Consider the following 17,384-nt stretch of genomic DNA (forward strand, 5'->3'; position numbering starts at 1 on the left):
AATGACCCATAAGTTGTTAAAAGTGATCCAAAGTTTAAGACCCACGGCCTGTAATAAACTAGCACCCATCCCAAGAATAGGCACAAAAACAAAATTACTAGAGAGGCTCAACAAGCCTCACACCATCTCCGGAGGAACAAACACAAAAAGAGCGCTCCGCCTCCGACGACCCTTCCTCACGAACGAGAACCTGCAGGGCCTCGCCCCTTCAAGGTCACGTGCACAGCGACTCTGCTTTCTATTGGTTAAACCCCCCGGATTGGCAGATATCTGCACCAATAGTCGCTGCCGGGCGGACGGTTACGCGGTCACAGCGCGCGCGGCACGGATCACGTGCGGGTCCATATTGCGCGTGCGCTAAACCGGACCCTGCGGGAAAACAACAGAAGTGAAGGGTGCGGTGTTGTCACTCGGGGACACCAGCAGACTTTGCTGGAGAAACTCACCAGGTCTGGCAGTATCAGTGGAGCGAAAGCAGAGTTGATGTTTCGAGGCTAGTGACCCTTCTTCAGAACTGTTCTGCTCACACCGAAGTTTCTCTTTCAGTGCCGAGGCCTGCCGTCAGTCAGTGGGAGATTTCCCGGTTTGTGTTGATGGTGAGAAATCCATTTAATGTTTATTGCCTTCTACTTAATGTAGAATATTTACGGAGCTATTATAGTGACCGAATGTGGTATTGCACTCGTGTCGTTAACGTAGTGACAGGTCTGTGAGGTTAATCTGTACTTTTGAAGGAAAAGAGTGAATTTCCGCCTTAGTTTCAAAAGCGGAACTGAAAGGGAAAGTGAATGTGAAAGAGCAACAGGAGTGGACTGTTCAGCTCCTCCGATCTATCCCGATCAACAGGATCATGGCTGATCGGCCTCAACGGTCAACGTTTCTTTTATGCCTTGTCCTTGCCTTTCTGTTATTTCTCATCTCCTTTTCTAATACTGTGTGCTATCGTTTCTGCAACTCTCTGTGGGGTAGAGTATTACAGCTATGAAGAAATCCCAACATATTGTATCAGTTTTAGGTAAGAATCACAGACTGTGGTGGCAATGTCCCCGAGTTTGCGATTCCTCCACAAGTGGAAATACCTTCTCAACATCCACCCTGGCAATCTGACTTGCAACCTTGTAGGTTTCAATAAGATCACTACTCATTTTATTTTAAACTCAAATAAAGACCTAAGTTGTTCAACCATGCCTGTAAGACCACAAGATACAGGAGCAGAAGGAGGCAATTGAGCCCATTAAGTTATCTTTGCCATTTAAGTAAATCATGTTTGATCTGATAATCCTGAATTTGCCTTTCCTGCCTTTTCCTGTTGATCCCCTTGCTAGAGGTAGGGGGGTGGAATCCATCTCAATCTTGAATATACTTGATGAGTCAGCTCCTTCAATTGAGGAATAAATGTAGTAAACCATTTTTTGACTAACGTGATACTTCAGATGCAGCCTCTTCAACACCTTGTACTATTGTAACAAGATACTTATTTTAAACTCCATCCATCACTCGATAAAGGCCAAAGTTCCATTTGCATTCTTAAATATTTGCTCCACCCAAGTGCTAATGTTTTGTGATAATAAAATGTGAGGCTGGATGAACACAGCAGGCCAAGCAGCATCTCAGGAGCACAAAAGCTGACGTTTCGGGCCTAGACCGTTCATGGGTCTAGGCCCGGAACGTCCGCTTTTGTGCTCCTGAGATGCAGCTTGGCCTGCTGTGTTCATCCAGCCTCACATTTTATTATCTTGGAATTCTCCAGCATCTGCAGTCCCCATTATCTCTGATGCTAATGTTTTGTATTTTGTGCACAGGAGCACCTAGAGTTCTTTCTGTTGCAAATTTTTGTAGTCTATCATCATTTAAATAATAGTCTGTCTTGTCATTCTTCCTACCAGAGCATGAGACCTCACAATTTCTTACATTAACTCCATCTGCTAAATTTTTGCCCATTAACTCCGAGTATCTAATTTACCCTTGCAGATTCCTCATGCCCTCAACAGACATGCTTTTCCATCTGTTTTCCACTGTAGGAAATTTTGAATACATTGTCCCCTCGCCAGATCGTTATTAAAGATAGTAAACATTTCAGAGCTGATCCTTCTAGCAATCCAGCAATTTCTTCTTTATAATCTGTAAAATCCCAGTACTTTGCCTTATATTTTAAGATGTTCTCAATCCATGCTACTATATTATCCCAGGTAGAGACTGTGGGAAATAGAGCCAGTGAGATTAGACAGTTATGGAACATGCAGGTTAAGCAGGCAGGGACTATGATAGCAGAGGAATTTGAGTGCAGGATCAGGGATGTCTTGCTGCAGTTGTACAAGGCCTTGATGAAACCATGACTGGAGAATTTTGAGAACATAGAACAGAGAACAGTACAGCACAGAACAGGCCCTTCAGCCCACAATGTTGTGCCGACCATTGATCCTCATGTATGCACCCTCAAATTTCTGTGACCGTATGCATGTCCAGCAGTCTCTTAAATGACCCCAATGACCTTGCTTCCACAACTGCTGCTGGCAACGCATTCCATGCTCTCACAACTCTCTGTGTAAAGAACCCGCCTCTGACATCCCCTCTATACTTTCCTCCAACCAGCTTAAAACTATGACCCCTCGTGTTAGCCATTTCTGCCCTGGGAAATAGTCTCTGGCTATCAACTCTATCTATGCCTCTCATTATCTTGTATACCTCAATTAGGTCCCCTCTCCTCCTCATTTTCTCCAATGAAAAGAGACCAAGCTCAGTCAACCTCTCTTCATAAGATAAGCCCTCCAGCCCAGGCAGCATCCTGGTAAACCTCCTCTGAACCCTCTCCAAAGCATCCACATCTTTCCTATCATAGGGCGACCAGAACTGGACGCAGTATTCCAAGTGCGGTCTAACCAAAGTTTTATAGAGCTGCAACAAGATCTCACGACTCTTAAACTCAATCCCCCTGTTAATGAAAGCCAAAACACCATATGCTTTCTTAACAACCCTGTCCACTTGGGTGGCCATTTTAAGGGATCTATGTATCTGCACACCAAGATCCCTCTGTTCCTCCACACTGCCAAGAATCCTATCCTTAATCCTGTTCTCAGCTTTCAAATTCGACCTTCCAAAATGCATCACCTCGCATTTATCCAGGTTGAACTCCATCTGCCACCTCTCAGCCCATCTCTGCATCCTGTCAATGTCCCACTGCAGCCTACAACAGCCCTCCATACTGTCAACAACACCTCTGACCTTTGTGTCGTCTGCAAACTTCCTCAATCCCCTCATCCAAGTCATTAATAAAAATTACAAACAGTAGAGGCCCAAGGATAGAGCCCTGTGGAACCCCACTCACCACTGACTTCCAGGCAGAATATTTTCCTTCTACTACCACTCGCTGTCTACTGTTGGCCAGCCAATTCTGTATCCAAGCAGCTAAGTTCCCCTGTATCCCATTCCTCCTGACCTTCTGAATGAGCCTACCATGGGGAACCTTATCAAATGCCTTACTGAAGTCCATATACACCACATCCACAGCTCGACCCTCATCAACTTTTCTAGTCACATCCTAAAAGAACTCTAAGGTTTGTGAGGCATGACCTGCCCCCCTCAAAGCCGTGTTGACTGCATTTGATCAAGCCATGCTGTTCCAGATGGTCATAAATCCTATCCCTCAGAATCCTTTCGAACACCTCGCAGACGACAGACGTGAGACTTACTGGTCTGTAATTGCCGGGGATTTCCCCATTTCCTTTCTTGAAGAGAGGAGTTACATTTGCCTCTCTCCAGTCCTCAGGTACGACTCCAGTTTAGAGCGAGGATGCAAAGATCTTCGCAAGTGGCGAAGCAATTGCATTTCTCGCTTCCCAAAGCAGCCGAGGACAAATCTGGTCTGGGCCTGGCGACTTGTCAATCTTAATGTTTGACAAAATTTTCAGCACATCAGCTTCCTCTATCTCTATCCATTCCAGCATGCACACCTGCTCTTCAAAGGTTTCATTCACTACAAAGTTCGTTTCCTTCGTAAAGACAGAAGCAAAAAACTCATTTAGGGCTTCCCCTACCTCCTCAGACTCCACACGCAAGTTCCCTATGCTATCCCTGATCGGCCCTACTCTTTCTTTGACCGTTCTCTTATTCCTCACATAAGTGTAAAATGCGTTTGTGTTTTCCCTAATTCGTTCTGCCAAGCCTTTCTCATGCCCCCTCCTGGCTCTCCTCAGACCATTTTTGAGCTCCTTCCTTGCCTGCGTGTAATCCTGTCTAGCTGAACTTGACCCTAGCTTCCTCCACCTTATGTAAGCTACCTTCTTTCTTTTCACAAGAAGCTCCACTGCTCTCGTCATCCAAGGTTCCTTTATCTTACCCCTTCTTGCCTGTCTCAGAGGGTCATATTTACTCATCACTCGCAACAGCTGTTCCTTAAACAGTCTCCACATGTCTATAGTTCCCTTACCATGGAACAATTGCCCCCAGTCCATGCTTCCTAACTCATGTCTAATCGGTCATAGTTTCCTCTTCCCCAATTAAATATCCTCCCATTTTGCCTAATCCTCTCCTTCTCCATAGCTGTGTAGAATGTGAGGCAGTTATGGTCACTATCACCAAAATGCTCTCCCACCACAAGATCTGATACCTGCCCCGGCTCGTTTCCGAGCGCCAAGTCTAGAATGGCCTCTCCCCTCGTCGGCCTGTCAACGTACTGCGTTAGGAAACCCTCCTGAACACACCTTACAAAAACAGCTCCATTCAAATCTTCTGCTCGAAGGAGGTTCCAATCAATATTAGGAAAGTTAAAGTCACCCATTCCAACAACCCTACTGCGTCCACACTTTTCCAATTTGTCGACCTATGCTTTCTTCAATCTCCCTGCTGCTATTGGGGGGCCTGTAGTAAACCCCTAACGAGGTGACTACCCCCTTGCTGTTCCTAATTTCCACCCACACTGACTCAGTAGACAGATCTTCCTCAACAATGGAAGCTTCTGTAGCTGTGATACCCTCTCTGGTTAGTAGTGCTACACCCCCTCCTCTTTTCCCCCCCTCCCTATTCTTTTTAAATGTTCTAAACCCTGGAACATCCAGCAACCATTCCTGCCCATGAGAAATCCATGTCTCTGTTATGGCCACAACATCATAGCACCAGGTACTGATCCATGCTCTAAGTTCATCACTTTTATTCCTGATACTCCTTGCATTAAAGCAAACACACTTTAACCGATCCCTTGGTTCCTTCCCAGGAAAATCCTTCCCACTAGCTGGTCTACCTCTTGCTACTGCCTCACCTGCATCAACTCTCACCTCTGGTATACAGCTCAGGTTCCCACCCCCCTGCCATACTAGTTTAAACCCTCTCGAACTACTCGAGCAAACCTTCCACCCAGGACATTGGTCCCCTTCCAGTTCAGATGCAACCCGTCCTTCTTGTACAGGTCCCACATTCCCTAGAAGGCATCCCAATTATCTACATATCTGAAGCCTTCCCTCCTACACCAGCTGCGTAGCCACGTGTTAAGCTGCGCCCACTCCCTGTTCCTCGCCTCGCTATCTCGTGGCACCGATAGTAAACCAGAGAACACTACTCTGTTCGTCCTGCTCTGCAGCTTCCATCCTAACTCCCTGAAATCATTTTCTATATCCTCAATCGTATTTCTGGCTATATCATTAGTGCCAATATGTAACAGGATTTCTGGCTGTTCGCCCTCCCCTTTTAGAACCTTATTCACCCGATCGGAGACGTCCTGGACCCTGGCACCAGGGAGGCAACAAACCTTCCGGGAATCCCAATCCTGACCCCAAAATCTCCTGTCAATTCCCCTAACTATCGAGTCCCCTACCACGAGTCCTTTTCTATTCTGCCCCCTTCCCTTCTTTGCCACAGTGTCAGGCTCAGTGCCAGAGAACTGACTACTGTGGCTTTCCTCTGGTAGGTCATCCCCCCCCAGCAGTATCCAAAACGGTATACTTATTGCTGAGGGGAATGCCCACAGGGGATCTCTGCACTGTCTGTCTGTCCCCTTTCCTCCACCTAACTGTAACCCATCTATCCTTGTCCTGAGCCTTAGGAGTGACCAACTCCCGGTAACTCCTCTCAGTTACCCCCTCTGCCTCCCGAATGATCTGTAGTTCATCCAGCTCCAGCTCCATTTCCCTAACACGGTTTTCAAGGAGCTGTAGTTGGGTGCACTTCCCGCAGATGTAGCCAGCGGAGACGTGTGCCACGTCTCCCAACTGCCACATTCTGCAGGAGGAGCAAGCAACTGCCCTAGCATCCATATCCCACTAATCTGAACACCCACTCAGTACTAAAGTAGAGAGCTTACTTCAAGTAATAATAACAAATTAATAACAAACTTATATTCAATAGAGAAAGTTTAGAATGAACCTTACCTTATTAACTAGGTTAGAGGAGGAGGGCGGGTGGGAGACACTACAGTTGTAGAGTCTCGGGTTTAGCCGCCTTGCTGATATATATGGTCACTGCTTTCCTTCCCGGCTGCCCCTCTGGTCCTCGTCACTTTCTCCGCTGCTCCCGCTCCTTCTCTGAAAGAGACAAACACCGCAGCCCGCTACCGGTAAGTAATTTTAAAAATAAACTGCTTTACCTTAGCTGCAGTCTTCCGGGTCCGTCTTGCCTCCGCTGCTGCTCGCACTCATGTTCGGATGTTCTTGCTATGGAGGAGTGCAATAAACATTTACCAAACATTAAGGAAATAATAGCTCATTTGCAACCACCGAATCAAATCAAGCTGCATGAAAGCAAAAACCAAAAGAGCTGTGGATGCTGTAATCAGGAATGAAAACAGAAGTTGCTGGAAAAGCTTGGTAGGTCTGGCAGCATCTGTGGATGAAAACATAAAATCAGAATTAACGTTTCAGGCCTGGTGACCCTTCCTCAACTGGATCCAAAACGTTAACTCTGACCTTTTGTTTTTCTCCACGTATGCTGCCGGACCTGCTGAGCTTTTCCAGCAACTTCTGTTTTTGTACATGAAAGCAAAGTTGGGTCTGACAAATTTATTAGTTTTGTTTTGAGGGGGTCTCTACCAGCGTGGAAAGAGAGGAATCAGTAGATATGTTGTATTTAGACTTGTAGAAGGCATATAACAAGGTATCTCACAGAAGGTTGAGCCATAAGCCAAGAGTCAATAGTGTGGAAGGTTATATTGGCGTGGATGGGTAGTTGGCTAATGGGCAAGAAACAGCAAGTGGGAATAATGGGTTTGTTTTTTCTTGACAATTAGTAGCCAGTGAGGTTCCACAGGGTTCAGTACTGAGAACATAACTGTTTACTGTATATGTAATAATGACTCGTAGGAAGGAAGCCAATGTACTGTTGCCAAATAGCAGACAACACAAAAATAGATGAACAGGGAAGTTGCTAGTGGGATACAGTTCAGACAGATAATAGTAAATAAAGTAAGTGGCAAAAACTTGGTGAGTGGGGTATAATGTTAAAATGTGAAATTGCTCATTTGGAGGGGAGAAAACAGCTAAAAGAAAAGAATTTGTGGGAGAAAAACTGCAACACAAGAGAACTGGAGAGAAACACAGAAAGCTAGCACACATACAGTGGTTAATCAGTAAGGCTAATGGAATGTGGGCCCTTAATTCAAGGGAGACCGAGTGTGAGAGCAGAGAATTTGTTCTTTCAACTCTGCAGGGTGCTTGACAGATCACAGGTGGGGTACTGTGAGCAGTTTTGACCCCTTATTTAGGGAACGACATCAGAGACAGTCAAGGGAAGGTACGTTAGGATGATCTCCAATATGGAGGGATTGTCTTAGGAGCAAAGGTTAAACTGATTGGAACTCCACTCTTAGGATTTGACAAGGTAAATGCTGAGCTGTTTTCCCTCGTGGCAGGGTCTCTGATCATTATGCGTCATCTCGGATTGAAAGGGTGCCAGTTCAACACTGAGATGAGGAGGAATTTCTAATGTTGGACACTTGCAATTCTTTGGAACTCCCAGCCACAGGGACCTTTAGGGGGAAGAGTCCTTATGTATGGTTAAGGCCAAGATGTAGGTTATTAATCAGTTGGGAAATCAAGGATTATTGGGAAAAGGCAAGAACATTTTTTGTGAGGAATGTCGACTTGCCTACGATTCTGTTGAATGGCATAGCAGGCTGAAGGAGCCGAACAAACTACTCCTGTGGTCAGAGGTAATAGGAACTGCAGATGCTGGAGAATCCGAGAGAACAAGCTGTTGAGCTGGATGAACACAGCAGGTCAAGCAGCATCTTAGGAGCAGGAAAGCTGACGTTTTGGGCCAAGACCCTTCATCAGAAAGGGGGAGGGGAAGGGGGCTGGAATAAATAGGGAGAGGGAGGGAGGCAGATTGAAGATGGATAGAGGAGAAGATAGGTGGAGTGGAGACAGACATGTCAAAGAGGTGGGGTTGGAGCCAATTAAGGTGAGTGGAGGTGGGGGGGAGATAGGTCAGCCCAGGGAGGACGGACAGGTCAAGCGGGTGGGCTGAGGTTAGTAGGTAGGAAATGGGGGTGTGGCTTGCGGAGGAGGGGATAGGTGAGAGGAAAAAGGGTCTTGATGTTCTGAATGTAGATATTGTCACGGTTGGGGCCAAATTGGGAAGGCTTGAATGTGGACTGTAGTCCATTGGGGATGATCTGGTTCTGTAGGCAGATGCTAAGAAAGGTGCTGTGGCTGTAGTATCAGAGATAATGGGAACTGCAGATGCTGGAGAATTCCAAGATAATAAAATGTGAGGCTGGATGAACACAGCAGGCCAAGCAGCATCTCAGGAGCACAAAAGCTGACGTTTCGGGCCTAGACCCTAGGCCCGAAATGTCAGCTTTTGTGCTCCTGAGATGCTGCTTGGCCTGCTGTGTTCATCCAGCCTCACATTTTATTATCTTGCTGTGGCTGTAGTACCTGGTTTGCTTCAGGACATGATTGAGCAGTTTCAAGGCCAAAGAAGTTGAGAGAGTTGCAGTGGGAGAGACATTCCCAGAGGTTTGTCCAGAGGGAGGAGGGTAACTTCTTCACGGTAGGCATCCTTAGAAGAGGCTTCGCAGTGGGGTTAAAATCGCATCAGAGATAATAGGAACTGCAGATGCTGGAGAATCTGAGATAACAAGGTGTAGAGCTGCTGTGTTCATCCAGCTCTACACCTTGTTACTCCTGTGGTCAGCCTGGCCCTTTAGGATGACTGCACTGGCATATGGAGAGAGACTGGCTCAGGTGGAAGTTTATTCACTTGGGTTAAGACAAGTGATTGTGGGTCTCATAGAGACCTGCAAAATTCTAACAGGGCTAGACACAGTATGCACAGGAATGATGTTCCCAATCACGAGGGAATGCAGCATCAGGGTAGGTAATTTATGGCGAGGATGAGGATAAATTTCTTTGCCCAGACAGGTGATCGTGTGGAATCCTCTGCCAGAGAAAGTGGTCAAGGTCATTAAATTGAACGTTGTCAAGGAGTCAGTGTTCTTGGGGCTAACAGGATAAAAAGGTATGGGGAGAAGAAAGCGGAAAGAGTGTTGAGGTGGATGATCAGCATTATGATTGAATGGAGGAGCAGTCTTGAAGGGATGAATGATGTCTCTCTTCCTGTTGCTATCGAGCATGTTTCTCTTAGCTTGGAAACGTTTGAAAAATAACCAGCATATTTCCAGAGCAGGAGCTGAGGACTGCACAGTGAAAAGACAATGAAATGAAGTGATACCTCTTGGAATAATTATAGCTGAGAAGAATTTAAATAGTCTGCAGAGGGCTGTAACATGTTTCATAATGCATACAGAAGTAAAAAAAACTTTCAGATTTGTTTCCTTCTAAAGAACCGGTAATAATGACTGAGATAATGGGAACTGCAGATGCTGGAGATTCCAAGATAATAAAATGTGAGGCTGGATGAACACAGCAAGCCAAGCAGCATCTCAGGAGCACAAAAGCTGACGTTTCGGGCCTAGACCCTTCATCAGAGCGGGGGATGGGGGGAGGGAACTGGAATAAATAGGGAGAGAGGGGGAGGCGGACCGAAGATGGAGAGTAAAGAAGATAGGTGGAGAGGGTGTAGGTGGGGAGGTAGGGAGGGGATAGGTCAGTCCAGGGAAGACGGACAGGTCAAGGAGGTGGGATGAGGTTAGTAGGTAGGGGGTGCGGCTTGGGGTGGGAGGAAGGGATGGGTGAGAGGAAGAACCGGTTAGGGAGGCAGAGACAGGTTGGACTGGTTTTGGGATGCAGTGGGTGGGGGGGAAGAGCTGGGCTGGTTGTGTGGTGCAGTGGGGGGAGGGGATGAACTGGGCTGGTTTAGGGAATATTTACAATCCGACCCCACCACCCAAGACATTTTTCCATCCCCTCCCCTGTCTGCTTTCCGGAGAGACCACTCTCTCCGTGACTCCCTTGTTCGCTCCACACTGCCCTCCAACCCCACCACACCCAGCACCTTCCCCTGCAACCGCAGGAAATGCTACACTTGTCCCCACACCTCCTCCCTCACCCCCATCCCAGGCCCCAAGATGACATTCCACATTAAGCAGAGGTTCACCTGCACATCTGCCAATGTGGTATACTGCATCCACTGTACCCGGTGCGGCTTCCTCTACATTGGGGAAACCAAGCGGAGGCTTGGGGACCGCTTTGCAGAACACCTCCGCTCAGTTCGCAACAAACAACTGCACCTCCCAGTCGCAAACCATTTCCACTCCCCCTCCCATTCTCTTGATGACATGTCCATCATGGGCCTCCTGCACTGCCACAATGATGCCACCCGAAGGTTGCAGGAACAGCAACTCATATTCCACCTGGGAACCCTGCAGCCATATGGTATCAATGTGGACTTCACCAGTTTCAAAATCTCCCCTTCCCCTACTGCATCCCTAAACCAGCCCAGTTCATCCCCTCCCCCCACTGCACCACACAACCAGCCCAGCTCTCCCCCCCCCCCCCCCCCCACCCACTGCATCCCAAAACCAGTCCAACCTGTCTCTGCCTCCCTAACCGGTTCTTCCTCTCACCCATCCCTTCCTCCCACCCCAAGCCGCACCCCCAGCTACCTACTAACCTCATCCCACCTCCTTGACCTGTCCGTCTTCCCTGGACTGACCTATCCCCTCCCTACCTCCCCACCTACACCCTCTCCACCTATCTTCTTTACTCTCCATCTTCGGTCCGCCTCCCCCTCTCTCCCTATTTATTCCAGTTCCCTCCCCCCATCCCCCGCTCTGATGAAGGGTCTAGGCCCGAAACGTCAGCTTTTGTGCTCCTGAGATGCTGCTTGGCCTGCTGTGTTCATCCAGCCTCACATTTTATTATCTTGGTAATAATGACTTATCAGTTCAAGACTATTACCTCCTAAATGGGATGATTCAGTATGGTAAGTAAAAGCAGAAAATACTGGTGAGACTCAGCAGGTCGGATACTTTTCTATGAAGCACAGTCATCTGCTAGCAGGTGATGTTGATCACTGTTGGACAGATGGGGTCCCAACTCGTCTGCGTCATTTACTGGGTTCTAGTGGTGCAGGATCACAGGATAATGGTCAGTTCCTGACTTAGAGCATTTGAAGTGTTGTGAAGCTGGAGTATAGATATGGTATCAGTGGTGTGCACGTAAAAATATCCCAGACAGTTGCATGAACTGGATAGGAAGAGGCTCGGGACAGCATCAATGAGCTGAACAGCAGATGATTGACTATTCTCATACAATGTTGGCCGTGACAGACCAACTGCCATGAATCTCTGCGACAAGACACTTTGCCCAAAAAATGGGAAGATTTAGCCCATTATTTCTGTTTAATCTTTTCATAATAATAATATTGATTACAGATCATCAGAATCTGAGAATGTGTGACACCCCAATGGCTGACAATTCAGACAGGGAAGAAGATACCACAACTTCAGGAATGAGAAAGGACACAGGTAGTTTCAGAAAATTCTTCGAACTATATCTTTTCGCTGATCAGTGCCAGATCTAGTAACATCATTTCCAAGCAAAGAGGTTTTAATTAAATGAAAAGTTGTTTGGTAAATGAAAATAAAGTACAAAATGAGAAACTGACGAACCAAAACGACTGGTGACAGTTGTGTCTGAAAATGTACAAGTCACTCAGAGTATATTTGGCATCTCCGAGTGTGAGACATTTAATCTGTTATCCATGAGCCTCTTTGTGCGTGTTTAGTAGATTCTGAGAATTTATTACACTGTTTAGTATTATGTAAGGGTTCCAAGATATTATAGATAGAAACGACAAAGTTACTTTTATACAACACCTTGAAGCAATTCACAGGAGCAATTTAAAGCATAAATTGACATCGAGCCACTAACAGAGGACTGAACTGAAAGGTGGGCAACATTTTTCCCCATTTTAGGTTAAGATATTTTGGGACATGTCATGCCAAGTGTACTGTCATGAATAGCAGTGATACTTCTCGTATTGTGTTCTGCTCCTGTTGTCATCAGTTACGTCATCAAGTTCTTTGTCTTCATATTCGCACAGTCTTGTGGTAGGAGAGGAGAAATTCCTGCCACTGCTTGAACCTTCTGGTTTACAAGCTGCTGGCGCTATATTTGAATCCCCAGTTCCATGACACTTCAGATACTGCATCTAGGAACTACTTCAGACACTGACCTCATAAGAAGCTGAAATATTTCTAATAGTGAAGCTGGCTCCCCAATTTTCAGAAAGAAGCTGGAGATCCTGCTGATGCAGTAAGAGAAAAGATAGCCACACTCTACCCAGCAGACATACCTAAGGAAGCTAAGGCATAAACACAGCTTAGCTGGCCAAAGGTAGCTGCTCAGAGCAGTGCATTTGCTGAGGTCAGATGTAATGTAAAATAGTATAGGAGAAACGTCAATGATGTTCCAAGAGTGTGTGCCACAATCTTCTCTCTACCACCTCACACTCACTCTTAACTCTGCCGCTGCACGTAGACCTCACCAATGCTCACCTACTATTGACCTCAATATTCCAAGGAGCATCTCCACTCACCAGCTCTCACCTGCTTTTGCCTCCATGACGTGCAGTCGTTCATGATGTTTTGCTATTCACTATACAGTTCAGAAGCTGGCAGTCTGTAAGCAATGGCAAAATGAGTAAGTGCTGAGAACTGAAATAAAAAGCCCTACAGGATGGCTATGCCTTGCAGCTTCAATGTGAAATGGCTGAAGTTAAAGGTGTCCCTGAGCTCCAAGTTGTAGGCCTGAAGGGTCGGTGTGCATTCTGTGTTGGCATAAATCAGCTATGATAATGATTCTGTTGGTTTGCCAGTGCAGACTTGGTTGGACTAAGGATAAAGGTGAATGCTGTTTCTGGAGTATTCAAGGACAGGTTGGTAAAGGGACATTAAAATATAGTTCATTCTCCAGGTAACTGAATTGGCACAATGTAGTTTCTCTGGCAACGTGCAATTCTCCAATATTCTTCAATGAGGCCAGATTAGCTTAAAATTAAGTGCAATGCGTAGAAATTCCTCTCCCTCATTCATGAGATCCAGAACTCACCGTTGATTCTATAGGGGGAAACCAGAGATGTTTTCTGAGTCATGAATCAGGTTATTTTCCTTCTTGCTTGCTGTATTTATTGTATGTCTTCCTATTTCCACTCAAAGGCAATCAAGGGAAATTTCCCTCTGAGACGTGAACAACTTTAAAGCATAAAGAAACTTCAAGGAACTCTGCTTTGTTTGAATTTATATGTACAGACTTCACCACCAAAAGAATGGGTGACAGCTCAATGAGCAATGGATTTTTGCAGTCTAGCAATTAGTGAAGGTGAGATGGAAGACGAAAAGGCAAATCAAATGCTCAAAAATGTTTTCTTGGATAAATAAAAGACGTTTTCTTCAACTCCCATCAGTGATGATGGAAAGAACAAGTTATTATAACAGCCTTGACCCTGGATCCATTGTTGCCTTCTTAACAGCATCGTGGACGAAACCCCCCCAACTCATCAAGGACTCTGGCCCTCGGCCTTCTCAGAGGGTTATGTTGCTTGCTCCTTCGATGTGGAGTGCAGGAACTGTGTGGGAAATCCTAGATTCCTCGTTACAGTTCCCATTAGAATGTGGAGAGGAGAAGAAAGAGAATTAGTCTTGAAAATTGGTAAAATCTGGTTCAGGATGATCATGAGTTAGTGGCAGAAAGGAGAGAGCATTGGAGCAGAGCAGAATGAAGCTCGGTCAGTGGGTTTCTGTAAGAGGTCCCAGTGCCCTCGCTTGAACAGTTCCTCTGCTCTGGCCAACTAGTTTTTTTCTCTTGGCAAGTGAGGCGGCTGTTCTCTGCCAGCTTGCTGACTGCCTCTGCTTGATTATGAAAGACTGTGTCATTGCAGGAAACAAAAGCAGGGACAGCATGTGAGGGAATAGGATAGGAGGGGAGTTAGGCGTTACCAAGCAGAAGAGGTTGTGTGGTATTCTCAGTGACTGGATAGGAAGGTTTAATTTTTTAGGAGGATACGGTGAATGAGAGCTGTTCAGTGGACTTGTTTTGTGCAAAAACGAGAGTTACAGCTCGTGAACAATGGCAGAGTTAGTAAATGCTGGTGATCCTGTGAGTGGAGAGAAAGTAGTCGAACCTCTCCTTGCAGAACACAGAAAATGATTAATCTCTTTTTCACAATACAGTGTGTTTCTTTTCCATACCCACACTGCAATAACTTGGGGTCGCTAAGTCCACCCAGGCTGGCAGAGTCTCTCAATCTCTTTTGGCAGTCAGGAGAAAACTGCACTGCTCTGTTCTGAAACAGCCCAAACTCCAGCACAGTTGGAGAGACGGAAATGGGCACCCCTGTGTGTCCCATTTGCAAAGTTCTAGTGGTGCAGACTGCACTGTGAGGGTGAGTCCCTGACTTATAGAATCTGGGTTGTTGTGGAACTGTAGTTTGTGATGCTCATGCCAGTGATACCATCTCCAGTGTCCCAGCAGTGGTGAGAATCTGTGCCACTTGTTCTACGTGTTGGCGTGAACTGAGTAGGAACAGGCGGTGGCAGCATTAATGAGCTGACAGCAGATGATTGTGTGAGGAAAGTTGATTATGGCCATGGCAGACCAACTGCAATAAGTCTCCACGACAGCACACTTTAGCCAAAAAAAAGGCAAAATTCAGTCCATCGTTTCTGTCTCATCCTCCTATTGATTACATATCATCAGAATCTGGGGATGTGTGACACCCTAATGGCTGAAGATTCAAACAGGGATGAAGATACAACAGCTTTAGGAATGAGAAAAGACACAGGCAGTTTCACAAAATTTTTTGAATTTTTTTCCTCTATTAAGTTTCACATTTTGTAACATTGTTAGCATGAAATGGCATTTTCATGTTATGACATCACTTGGTAAACAGAAATGGAGATGATTTGGATTTGACGACCAAGTATAATGTATCAATGCTCACGGTGACACTAAGATGAGTGGTAAAGCAAAGTGTTCAGACAACACTGAAAGTCTGCTGAGGGATATTTCTTAAGATGAGTGAGTAGACAAGGGTCTGGCAGATGGAGAATGATGCTTGCAGATCTATGTGGTAAGAATAACAGATTGTTCTTTAAATGGTGGAAAGTTGCAGCATGCTGCTGTACAGAGGTCTTCAAATAGGAAACGAGAGATGCATACAGAAAGGGTGATAGCGAGTTTTGAGAAGATTTGTAGCTCAGGTTGAGGTTCTGGATGTGAGTTTGCTCGCTGAGCTGGAAGGTTAGTTTTCAGACATTTCGTCACCATTCTAGGTAACATCATCAGTGAGCCTCCGACGAAGCGCTGGTGTTATGTCCTGCTTTCTATTTATCTGGTTAGGTTTCCTTGGGTTGGTGATGTCATTTCCTGCATTTGGTGATGTCATTTCCTATTCTTTTTCTCAGGGGATGGTAGATTGGCTCCAAGTCAATGTGTTTGTTGATGGAGTTCCGGTTGGAATGCCATGCTTCTAGGAATTCTCGTGCGTGTCTCTGTTTGGCTTGTCCTAGGATGGATGTGTTGTCCCAATCAAAGTGGTGTCCTTCCTCATCTGTATGTAAGGATACGAGTGATAGTGGGTCATGTCGTTTTGTGGCTAGTTGATGTTCATGTATCCTGGCGGCTAGCTTTCTGCCAGTTTGTCCAATGTAGTGCTTGTCACAGTTCTTGCAAGGTATTTTGTAGATGACGTTCGTTTTATTTGTTGTCTGTATAGGGTCTTTTAAGTTCATTAGCTGCTGTTTTAGTGTGTTGATGGGTTTGTGGGCTACCCTGATGCCAAGGGGTCCGAGTAGTCTGGCAGTCATTTCGGAAATGTCTTTGATGTAGGGGAGAGTGGTTATGGTTTCTGAGCCCGTTTTGTCTGTTTGTTTAGGTTCATTGCTGAGGAATCGGCGGACTGTGTTCATAGGGTACCCATTCTTTTTGAATACGCTGTATAGGTGATTTTCCTGTGCTCTGCCTAGTTCCTCTGTGCTGCAGTGTGTGGTGGCTCGTTGGAATAATACATCCATCCTAGGACAAGCCAAACAGAGACACGCACAAGAATTCCTAGAAGCATGGCATTCCAACTGGAACTCCATCAACAAACACATTGACTTGGAACCAATCTACCATCCCCTGAGAAAAAGAATAGGAAATGACAACACCAACGCAGGAAATGACATCACCAACCCAAGGAAACCTAACCAGATAAATAGAAAGCAGGACATAACACCAGTGCTTCATCAGAGGCTCACTGATGATGTTACCTAGAATGGTGACGAAACGTTTGAAAACGAACCTTCCAGCTCAGCGAGCAAACTCACATCCAGAAAGGGTGATTTAAGTACGTGTATTGATTGCTACCAGCTTGACAAATCCAATGTGATGGAGGAGGATTTCCGAGAATGTTTGAGGAATGATTTCCTTAACAAATATGTCAAGGAACCTGGAGAGCAGACCCTCCTTGACAGGGAGTTGTGTCATGATAATCAATTCGCAACCCTGGGGTGCAAGACCCTTTTGAGAAGAGTGACCATAAAATGTTAGCATTCTTCATTTAAGATGGAGAGTGACACAGGTAAGTCTGAGAGTAGGGTCCTGACCTTTAAAGAAAGCTAATTTTGATGGCATGAGGCATGCACTGGTTAGGATAAACTGAGCAAGGATACTTAAGGGGTGGTGATGGATAGGTAATGGCAGACATTTAGAGAACACATGGATGAACTTCAACAATTGTACACCCCTGACTGCAGTAAGTGTAGAATATGGAAGATGGCTCAACCATAGCTAACAAGGGAAGACCATAAGGCATCGGAGCAGAAATTAGGCCGTTCAGCCCATCGTGTCTGCTGTGCCATTCAATCATGGCTGATAAGTTTTCCAACCCCATTCTCGTGTTTTCTCTCTGTAACCCTCGATCCCCTTCGCAATCAAGAGCCAATCTATCTCATTGAGTAAATATACTCAATGACCTGGCCTTTAAGCTTTCTGCAGCAGTGAATTCCATAG

General features: G+C 45.8%; 1 protein-coding gene across 3 annotated transcripts in view; it reads left to right on the top strand.

Annotated features, from left to right (window-relative positions):
• Positions 1–345: 345 nt before the first annotated feature.
• LOC125461497 (NACHT, LRR and PYD domains-containing protein 3-like) overlaps positions 346–17,384 on the top strand; it is a 98,822-nt gene continuing 81,783 nt past the window's right edge. For 2 of the 3 annotated variants that reach the window (XM_048550347.2, XM_048550348.2), the window contains exons 1-2: positions 346–596; positions 11,765–11,857. In XM_048550347.2, the coding sequence (XP_048406304.2) occupies positions 11,782–11,857 (76 nt within the window). In that variant the 5' untranslated portion in view covers positions 346–596; positions 11,765–11,781. The remainder of the gene's footprint in view (positions 597–11,764; positions 11,858–17,384) is intronic. The other variant, XM_048550349.2, reaches the window with a different exon arrangement.

This window comes from Stegostoma tigrinum, chromosome 40 (assembly GCF_030684315.1).
Source record: "Stegostoma tigrinum isolate sSteTig4 chromosome 40, sSteTig4.hap1, whole genome shotgun sequence".
In the NCBI taxonomy this organism is placed as follows: Eukaryota; Metazoa; Chordata; class Chondrichthyes; order Orectolobiformes; family Stegostomatidae; genus Stegostoma; species Stegostoma tigrinum.